This window comes from Lathyrus oleraceus, chromosome 3 (assembly GCF_024323335.1).
Source record: "Lathyrus oleraceus cultivar Zhongwan6 chromosome 3, CAAS_Psat_ZW6_1.0, whole genome shotgun sequence".
Classification (NCBI taxonomy): domain Eukaryota; kingdom Viridiplantae; phylum Streptophyta; class Magnoliopsida; order Fabales; family Fabaceae; genus Lathyrus; species Lathyrus oleraceus.
The window spans coordinates 129,869,764-129,880,729 of NC_066581.1; the positions used below are offsets into that span (position 1 = coordinate 129,869,764).

The window sequence follows — 10,966 nt, forward strand, 5'->3', positions numbered from 1 at the left end:
GTGCAATTTTAATTGTAAAATAAAACATAAAAGGGAGAAAAAAAACTCTAAAAGTGAAAAAACATAAAAAAAAAAACTCTAAAAGTGAAGAAAGTGAGAATTGAACTGATGATGATGATGAAGACTTTCAGATTTGGTGTTGTTGTTCTTTAGTGTGAAGAACAACAACCTTTAGGGAGTGAATTTGTGATTTGTGGATGATAAAAAAGTGTAGAAACTTGTGCTATTAAAATTAGGTAAAAAATTGAATGATATTTGTCTAATTTTGGAATGATTTCATTTGACTTGATTTTAAATTTTGATTTTATATTGAATTTCCTTGATTTTTAGACTAAAAAATATGAAAAATCAATAATATGATAGTTATTAAAAATAAATAATAAAATGTGCAATTTTAATTGTAAAATAAAACATAAAAGGGAGAAAAAACTCTAAAAGTGAAAAAACATAAAAAAAGAAAAACTCAAAAATTGAGGAGAGTGAGAATTAAACTCATGACCTCTTATTTATACTCTTTTGACAAACTCTTCAATCAAATGGGCTATTATGTTCTTTCGAAATAAAGTAGAATCTAAAGAGTAAAATGTAAATGAGAACTTGATTTCCATTTTGACCCTTTTACAAATGATACCATATATTTCATTTTCTCTTTTTTTCTTTATAAATGCATAAAAATATTATTTGTCTAAAAACTTAAAATAAATTTTAAAATGAAATTTATTTATTATTTTTCTTTGTAAAACCTAAAAAGGTAAAAAATGAAAATGTGGTTAAACGAAATTTGAGACACAAGCCCGAGACCATATGATTCTGCTCCTTACACATGCTCTCTTATCCAATATGTCATTTCATTTATTCAAACTAAAGTGACACTAGAAAATATATGAAGGATGAACAAAATTTGGGATACGACACTACTTTCCTCAAAATATCATACTCAAACATAAGCCAAATTACAACCTGAAAAGACCTCTAATGTGTGTGTTGTGATTTCTATGATGAACTCTATTAGAACATGATCAAACTAAGTATAATTGATTTTGCATGTTGATTGAGAGACCACCTTATCCATTGAGTGAGTTATAGTAAGTTGAGAGACAGGTTTAGTACTCGTAAATGTTAAGGACGTTTTCTGAATTCATCGGATAGAAGTTGGAAGACAGAACAATGGTTAGATAGAAATATTTAATTTGGTGATGCTCGATTGTTATTGTGCGACTTGTTGTCTATTGAAATGTGAAGTTGCAAGCGAGTTACTTGAGGACAAGCAATGATTCAAGTTTGGGATTGTGATAATAGTCTGTCATTGCATATACTTAGTCGAAGAATCAGAGCAAAACAAGTGAATGTTAACCTAAAATGAAGAAAAGTGACCAAAGAATGAGGAAAAAATAGCTAAGTGTGAAAACTGTGTTAGTGAAAATTTGAGTGAAAAGGGGAGCAAGAGCGTGCAACAATGGAATAATCACGCGTAGCATCGTGCATGCGATAATGACATAAAGGTTGCATCGCGTGCACGATGCAAGGTATCATGCGTGTGATAGACACTTTTTATGGGCTTTTCTGACGCGCTCTGGTCCATTCTGACGCCTTTAAAAGGGGATTCCCTGCACTTTCAGAAGGGTTGTGAAATTTGGAGATCAATGCACGATTTTAAGAGCACAAGTAGTGATTTTAGAGCATTTTAAGCCATTGGAGGCCATTATTTCAAGGGATTTCACATGTTATTTTCATCTATCAATTATGGTATTTTTAATTGCACTATGAGTAACTAAGCTCCTATAGGTTAGGTTGTGCTATGATGAACCTATTTCTATATTGTTGGAATCTATGTTGATTTGACTACTGTATGAACCTTTTGATCTATAATGCCATTCAATTGCTTCTTATTCGTAATGCTTTTTATGTGAGATGCTCTTTTAATCTGATTTTGGGCACATGGAGAATACTGACCATTAGTCTATGTGTTAGACCTAGGGAAATTTGTGTACTTACGTTGGTTGAATAGGAATAAGAGACCTCGAGTAGTGGCATATAGAATTAACGTTTTATACACCGTCTAACCCTGCTTACGCTGACGAACTAGGGATAGAGAGCTCCGAGTAATGGTTAGTGAGTTATTTCATGAGGTATCAACTATAACGGTTTTGTTAATTCACATCGGTATTATAGTGATAAGATCATTCATATAAGGCATCAAACATTAACAATAGAGGAATAGGGGATTCTATAACACAACTTGAATCTTGACTGCTTTCGTGATATTTTTTACTCGTTTATTTATTTTTCGCACTGAAACTTGAAACCCCCATATTTACTAGTTTTCTATACATTGCATACATTTTGTCTTGCTTGAAGGAAGCCCCCGTGGATTCAATATTTTTATGACTTCAAAATTATTGGTACACTTATCGAGAAGTCATCAATCATTCATATAAACCATTACAAAGATAAATGGATAGAAAATACAAATTAGGAGTTAAGGGTCGGAAGTGGTACTGGAAACAAAGGTGAATCAAAAGGGCAAGGACAAGCAAGGGAGAACGAATGGCTGAAGAAGACTCAAAGAAAACACTTCTCCAATAGATAAAGAGGACACCATAATTAAGGATTTCTAGAAGATGAAATATGGTTTCTCATAAGCTAATTATTCTTCAATTAGTATTGAGAGCGAAAGTTCATTCAGAAAGTTAAATGGACCATATGTAGGAAAGGGTTGCCCAAGCAAGCGATGTCCAGATGAAAAGAAAATTGGAATATAAAAAACAACAGTTGCATCGCACCTATGAAACACTATAACACTCAAGTGAACTCAAGCACCCTAAGGGAAAATTTCACACCCTAACCTGCTAGCCTAGGGCCACATGTTTAAGGTTTATGTGAAGTGTCCCAATGATGAGAAAGTAATCTAATATGCATGTTCCCCACTCCCCTTTGGTCGGGCACATCAATTGTCGTACATGGTCAACTCGACAGTATAAGGCCAATAGGGATCCTAAAAGACTTCTCGTTTAATACTTCACAACAAGTTTTGGGGATAACTGTTTTGGGCCAGCCAAATGCACAATAAAGGGAGACCCACTTACTTCTCCTTAGAAATCCAAGGATATAAATACTTCTAGACGCATACACAAACACATAAATACACACACACACATACACACATACGCACACACACGCATACACGCATACATACACATACGTGCATACACATACACGCACACTTGCAAGCGCACGCGCACACATACACACACATGCACACCCACACACAGACACACACACATGCACGCACACATACAGACATACACACACACATTCACACACACACACACACACACATTTTTCATACTACTCTCTACCCTCCTTTTGGGACTCATCCACTGACTAGGGCATTGAAGTGCTAAGCTTACAAGTCTATCACGTGTTCTGCCGCACCGAAGGTTCGCAACACCACATAAGAATTCCGCCGTATCGAAGGTTTGCAACACCACATAATAATTCTGCCGCATCAGAGGTTCGCAACACCACATAAGAAGTCAAACATCACAATTCAATTATAATTTTAATTCCGATCCGAAACACGTCCTTTTCAAGTTGAACATTTACATTCTTCAAGAAAAAGACCAGATTTTTCAAATATTTATCTTTTCGTTAAACATTAAAAATATTTGATTGAGATAATGAATAATACAATGTTTTCACTCAACATAAGCCTTTGAGGAGACATTAACCGAAAAAATGATAGAATTACGGGAATACTTATATTTTTAAATGGGATTCAATAATCGACTTCAACCAAATCAACAATGATGTGTGATACTCTCTCTAGGTGTTAGTTTTTTCTTGTTCCATAAATTAAATAATAATTCACTACTACAGAAAGTATATACAAAAACGCCCATCTTGCCACGGTCCTTTGAAGGAACGTGGTGACATCTCTAAACTCAGACGCCAACATTTTCTTTTTTTTAATAAAAAATTATTAATATATTACCATGGTTAGTTAGTCTAACCGTGATGATATAATCAATCTTTCATGAGTTCGAATCTCAGTTCCAACAAATAATTTATTTCTTTAACATTTTTTTTGCACCTTTATTTTTGATTTATTTCTAAATAAAAAATAAATGTGATATTATTACAGTTGTTTAAATTAACCGTTGCGATAGATTTTTCATTTTGTTTTACAAAATTTAAAAGGTTAATGACTGGCGTTTCTTTATAAAATCATTAAGTAAATGGTATATCACCACGGTTGTGGTAAGTAACCGTGGTGGTATCCCTTATTCGTTTTCAAGTAGCACAACTAACTAGTTTGTCTCTTCAGTTACCATTTTTTCCACTAAGAAGCGAGACGAATTCAACTCTGACATTCATCTTCTCGTTCATCAATCATTAACGAAACGAAACATGATTTCAATCCTAACATTCATCCTTCATTGTGACTTTTTGTTTTCAACCGAAAAATCAACCATCTTCATCTTCGTCTTCACCTTTGCCATTTTGCTCACGAACCTTCGAGGAGGAAGACAACATCGTCGTTTTTCTCAAGAACTGCCATGAAGTTTACTTATTCATCATCTCACAATATAATCTCCTTACTTATTCATCACATTTTCGAGACATATTTTTTCCCATGCAACTACAGTAACTTCAGTTGCCGTTGTTGTTGATGTTTATATTTATGTTGTTGATGTTGAATGTTTAAGGTTGTTGTTGTTGAATGTGTATGATCACATTTGATTAATATTTTATTGTTGTTGTTATTATTTTTTCAATGTGTATTAGAGACATTTGTTTAATCTTTTGTTGTTGTTGTTGTTGTTATGTGTTGTTTTGTTGTTGTTGAATGTGTATGATCATATTTGATTAACATTTTGTTGTTCTTGTTCTTGTTGTTGTTATTTTGTTGAATGTGTATTATAGATATTTATTTAATCTTTTGTTGTAGTTGTAGTTGTTGTTGTTATTGTTGTTGTTGTTGTTGTTGTATGTTGTTTTGTTGTTGTTGAATGTGTATGATCTCGTATTTGATTAATATTTTATTGTTGTTGTTCTTATTTGTTAAATGTGTATAAGAGACATTTGTTTAATCTTTTGTTGTTGTTGTTGTGTGTTGTTTTCTTGTTGTGGAATGTGTATGATCATATTTGACTGGTTAAAATTGGTTTAATATTTTATTGTTGTTTTTAAACATATAAATGTTGTATTCTTCATCTAGTAGTGACAAAACTTGTACAAACGTAACTCTTACAAATGATTCTCAAGACGGAAAGAAAAGAAAACAAAGAGGTGTCATAACGATGGCTCGACTAACATTAGTCAACAACTCTGGTCACAAATTTCTGACCGTGTTTGATGTGTTTTATATAGTAGTTAATGGTGATTATTCTTAGCTTTTTAAGAGCCATGTTGCTTTCCTTGGATGTAGCAAAGTCAGTATATTAATAGATGATTGGAAAGAAGCAACAGCTGATGTTAATGATAGCATATGAACAAACGTTATGGTATTGATTATAATTTGTATCTATTCAATATCACTTTCTATAATTTCTAATACATACTTATTGATGTAAATGTAGTTGACTTTTGAGTTTACCAATGATTCGAAGTTTTAAAAAAGGTGGATTAGTTATGATGGTACGTGTTGGAGGGGCTTTAAGCCACGACTCACGCGTGACTACATTATGAAGCCTAAGCCTGACCTTGAGCGTCCATAGGTGAGATATAGTTTTATTTCGAAGAAGGTTTAGAAAAAATGTTGTGAAGTCTCGTCGTTATGACAAATTCCTGGTTAGTACTAATATTATTTTTCTGATAATTTTATGTTTATGATTTATAGATGCTAATCATATTTTCACTATGTTTATAAATGCTAAAAGTGAAGTAGGAAAACAAAATAAGACAAAAAATATATACCCCTATAGATTGTCTCGTGGGGGTTACAGGAAACTTGAGAAAACAATGATTAATGAAAAAAACAACAAATGAGAGATGAGGACTCGATTAGTCGTGATCGCAACTCATCTCCACTGTCACAACATGAGAAGTGGAAGAGGGCTCGACTAAGACCAAATGGATAGTACACCTCAGATGCCTAAAGAGCAGTTGCTGAGAAAATTGTAAGTAGGACTTGTTGTGCATATATATGTTATGTGTTATTTAAGTTACTTTTGTAACAATATATATCATCATATTGTGTAGGATCTGTTAGTTGCGTCGGCTCGTGAAGGTTCTTTTATTCCACAACCATGACATGATATTACTTAACACCATTTATCAATTCGTAAGTAATTTTAAAATTATGGTTTATCTATTATAGTTAGTTTCCATGTTTTAGCAAATATTAATTATATATGCTCGTGTTTATTCAATGATAGTTAGCAATTGATCATCATATCTCTTAGGACGAATATGGTAATCACATTGTGTTCCTTACATTATTCACTTGAACCTAACATGAAATTTATTGTTTCTAGGTAAGTTTATGTTTATGAGACTTTTAGTAATATTGTCTTTGACTTTGTAATTAGTTTAACGCGTAATATGTATAAATCATTTTCAGGGTTGTGCAACGACATTATTACTTGAACAATATTAGAAAAAAGCTCACATTTATTGCACCTAAGGTAAGTAAATTACTTGTGAGATTCATTTATATATATATATATATATATATATATATATATATATATATATATATATATATATATATATATATATATAGTTAAATGCATGTGTGGTTATATATTCATGAAATACTTAAATTTGTAGACGAGGAGGCAACCAAAGGGATACGAGTGTGGGTGTTATGTCATGAAACACATGTTACACATTGTCTGTGTCGGCATTGTTGATTATTGGGAACATGTATATATTATATATGTAATGAAATGTTTACAATAACATATTAATGTTTAAGTTTGCTATTATTTCAAATCATTTGATATTTGACTTTCTCCACTTTTTTATGTAGATGTTTATCGGAACTGCACCATTTCCCACCGACGATTATAAAGACCTTCCTAAACATTGGGCGATTTGCTTCAATTCTCTTAAGGCAAAGGGTGATCAAACATGATTTTGTAATATATGTTTGATATATTTTTAAGATTGATGTAAATGATATTTTTTAGGTTTAATGTAAATGATATTTTTGGCTTTTGATATAAATGATATTTTGACTTTTGATTTAAATAGTATTTAGGTTAAAAAAATACAGGTACAAAAATACAGGTACAAAAATAAGAGATATATAGATATGAAATAATATTAAAAATTTTAAAAAATAAATAAAGTATTTCAACAAGGTTGATTCACATGACCTTGGTGATATGTAACCGCTAAATATAATATACCATATAAATTATGAGCAAACTCGTAACCTTTTAACTATTTAACAATGATTAATTAGAATAACTATCATAATAAGTAATGCGATATCTAATATATGATCACACGTCCGTGATAATAAATAGCAAACTTACGACCACACTCTGCTCCACCACGACTGATATGCGTAATAGTATATCTTTTATAATCATAATTAAAAAGATTTTGGTAGTTGTTATTACTAAAATTTTGCACACACAGTTGAAAATTTTCAAATTTGAAGTCAATACATGATACAAAGATACACAATTTAACAATATATTTATTTATTAGTAGTTGAGTTAGTAGTTATCGATGTAACTGTACTTTTACTTCTCAATAGTTCATACATTATTTTGGTGATAGCATATTTAAATAGGTGATAATGGAGTCATTAACAATAGGTGATTATGACTGAGTTGGCAAATCATATGCATAATATTTTTAATCCAAAAACACACAATTGAAAATACTACAATTAACTTAAATAATTATTTATAAGTACAATATAACTTTTTTTTTAGAATAATATAACTCTTATTTTTTTTTGAGGAAAATGTAACTCTTAATTACCTTTATTAAAATGCAATTTTTATGTCGACAAAAAATCTATTATTCCCCAAACTGATCCATTACTATTTTTGCGCAAATAATTTAACATATAGTACACCCCATTCCTTTGAACTTGATGTTGCGCAAAAATATCTAAGCTTAAAAAACCTAAACAATCAATTGGATTACTAAAGTAGCCATTGATGTCAGGTAAGGAAACTTTCAAATACTTGTCTTTACTATGTCATTTTTTCATTTTCAATATATATATATTAAATATCATAATTTTTTCTTAACAAAAGAAATATAAAACTAATATTTTTCGATAAATAAAGTTCCTCGAACCAGAATATTTACCATTTACGTGATTCAAGGGGTACCTTTTTGAATTGTAAACCACTGTGTACAAATAATTGAGGGGACCAAAATCCAATTTAGCTATTACCTAATCCAATCTAAGAACATGTAGATGGAGGGAAATAAAATTCAATTACCGAAAGGCACTTTTTTTCTATATAAAAGTAACCTTACCCTACAAAATATGTCATACGATATAAAAAGCTACATGTCTTCATACCTTATTTTATTTTATGTTTTTCCAATAATTTTATTTTGTTTTTATATTGTACAATTACAGTTCATCAACGTGTCAGTCATGGTCTACTAATAATACCTTCTATCTCCCGTGGGTCACTCACAGATCATATCGCTTATCTTTTTATAGTTCTTATCACATTCATTATATTATGTTTAATCATGTCATTAGAGTTGTACTAAATTATTAATTTGTTGTATTACGCCACTAAAAACAAATAATTAACAGTGCATCATTTTATTTTATGTGCACAAGATAATCATTAACAACTCTATTGCTATAATCATGCACGTCATAAAAAGTAAATGAAATGTGTAGTAGGTTCCATTGCTCTTCGAACAATCTACACAACAAAAAACCAGAACATTTTTACCACTAATTTGCGAGATGACGTGGCTCTTATCCTATCTGACACGTGTCAGTACATGAAAGGTTGCTTCGCTGTGTTTGAGAGCAAATGCCAACGACTCTAGTGATAAGGATATATACAAAAATAATAATTGAAGTAAAAAATGAAAATTATTTAATTTAATAATTTTGTTTAACAATAACAAATTATTAAGTACATACTATATTGTATGTTCTCCAGAAGGAGTTGCAAATAAATTCAGTCAATGTTCAATTGTTCACTAAATTTTATCTTGACCGGCTAATTATTCTTTTACTTTCTTAATTTTGTTTATAAAATAACCGAAATTTTACATAAATAAAAAAACATAAGTATTTTATTTATTAAATAACCTATTTTATAACATGTCATACAGGCTGGCAGCAAATTAGTATTGTTTCTTTTTTGGCTTGGTGTTTTTTAAATTAAAGATTCCTCCCAATTTTGGACGTATTATTATAAATAAATTTGTAATATTGAAATATTTTTCAACCGGTAACCGGTTAAACCCGTGAAACGGAAGGCCGGTCGTTCTCCATATAATAACACACAAGCAAGCAGAAGCGAAAGCAATCAGTAGCGAAAACAAGAAAGCGCTTACAGTAACTGAGAGTGAGAGTGTTTATTCCGATTCTTCATCGGTGATAAAACGCAATCCTAACCATGCCGATCAGAAACATCGCCATCGGAACTCCTCAAGAGGCCACTCACCCAGACACCTTGAAAGCCGGTTTGGCTGAGTTCATCTCCACTTTCATCTTCGTCTTCGCCGGTTCAGGTTCCGGTATCGCTTACAACAAGCTTACCGACAACGGTGCCGCCACTCCCGCCGGTCTTATCTCGGCTTCCATAGCACACGCATTCGCTCTCTTTGTTGCTGTCTCCGTCGGTGCTAACATCTCCGGTGGACACGTCAACCCCGCCGTCACCTTCGGCGCTTTCGTCGGTGGAAACATCACCTTACTCCGTGGTATCGTTTACATCATCGCTCAACTCCTTGGATCCATAGTCGCCTCCGCACTCCTCGTCTTTGTCACCGCATCGGTATGACTGATAATTTTTATAACTAGATATAACGTTAGTTATAGAAGTTAGTTACTTCTTCAAAATACAGTTATTTGTTATATTTATATTTTATTTTTAAGAAACTTTAGATTTAATTAACTAGTGTTTTGTTACCGTGTATCGCAGTCTGTGCCAGCATTCGCTCTATCCGCAGGAGTTGGAGTGGGTCCCGCTTTGGTGTTGGAGATTGTGATGACTTTCGGTTTGGTGTACACTGTGTACGCTACAGCCGTTGACCCAAAGAAGGGTAATATTGGAATTATCGCACCTATTGCTATTGGTTTCATCGTTGGTGCTAACATTTTGGTTGGTGGAGCCTTCACCGGAGCATCCATGAACCCCGCCGTGTCATTCGGGCCTGCTGTGGTGAGCTGGAGCTGGGCCAACCACTGGATCTACTGGGCCGGCCCACTTATCGGTGGTGGGCTTGCTGGGCTTATCTATGAGGTTCTCTTCATTAACAGCACCCATGAGCAGCTTCCAACCACTGACTACTAGATGGGAAGTGAAAATGGAACTGAAATTTGAAATTGTGTATTATTGAATTTTCTTCTGTGCATGTTTTTATTTTCTTGTGTACTTTTTTTAATTTACCACTATTTGGAGGGTTGTTTCTTTTGTGCTGGAAAATGGTGGCCGTTGATGTTTGGTTGTACGGTTGGTGATGATGAATGGTTAAATTATTTTGTACATGTATGGCCTAGTAGGTTCTTTGCAGCGGGTCCCACCACTTAATCAATGTTATAATTTCGGGTATGGTTGGTTGTATCATTCAACTTTTTTTTTTTTTACCATAGTTAATGCGATTCTCCTTTTTATTTGAATTGACCTTGATTAATCATAATGGAAATGAACCTTGTAGAAGAAAAATGAAAGTTAAATAATGATGCTATAGGACAATGAGTTTTGTTTAGTGAGGAAATCACTTGGGCATATGCCACAAAAGGGACCCATGTGGAATGAATAAAATAAGAAACTTTTGTGTACTATAAGGT

The 10,966-nt window shown here is 32.5% G+C and overlaps 1 protein-coding gene across 1 annotated transcript; it reads left to right on the top strand.

Annotated features, from left to right (window-relative positions):
- Nucleotides 1–9,370: 9,370 nt before the first annotated feature.
- Nucleotides 9,371–10,727, top strand: LOC127125761 (probable aquaporin TIP-type). Its single transcript, XM_051054583.1, has 2 exons — nucleotides 9,371–9,950; nucleotides 10,098–10,727. The coding sequence occupies exons 1-2, from the start codon at nucleotides 9,570–9,572 to the stop codon at nucleotides 10,467–10,469; spliced, it is 753 nt and encodes a 250-aa protein (XP_050910540.1). The 5' UTR covers nucleotides 9,371–9,569; the 3' UTR covers nucleotides 10,470–10,727.
- Nucleotides 10,728–10,966: the final 239 nt, after the last annotated feature.

Bases quoted from the DNA above. Each gene is read 5' to 3' on its own strand.
- LOC127125761 (XM_051054583.1), top strand. From the start codon at position 9,570: ATGCCGATCAGAAACATCGCCATCGGAACTCCTCAAGAGGCCACTCAC. The intron at 9,951-10,097 runs GTATGACTGATA...CGTGTATCGCAG, and splicing joins TCGTCTTTGTCACCGCATCG to TCTGTGCCAGCATTCGCTCT.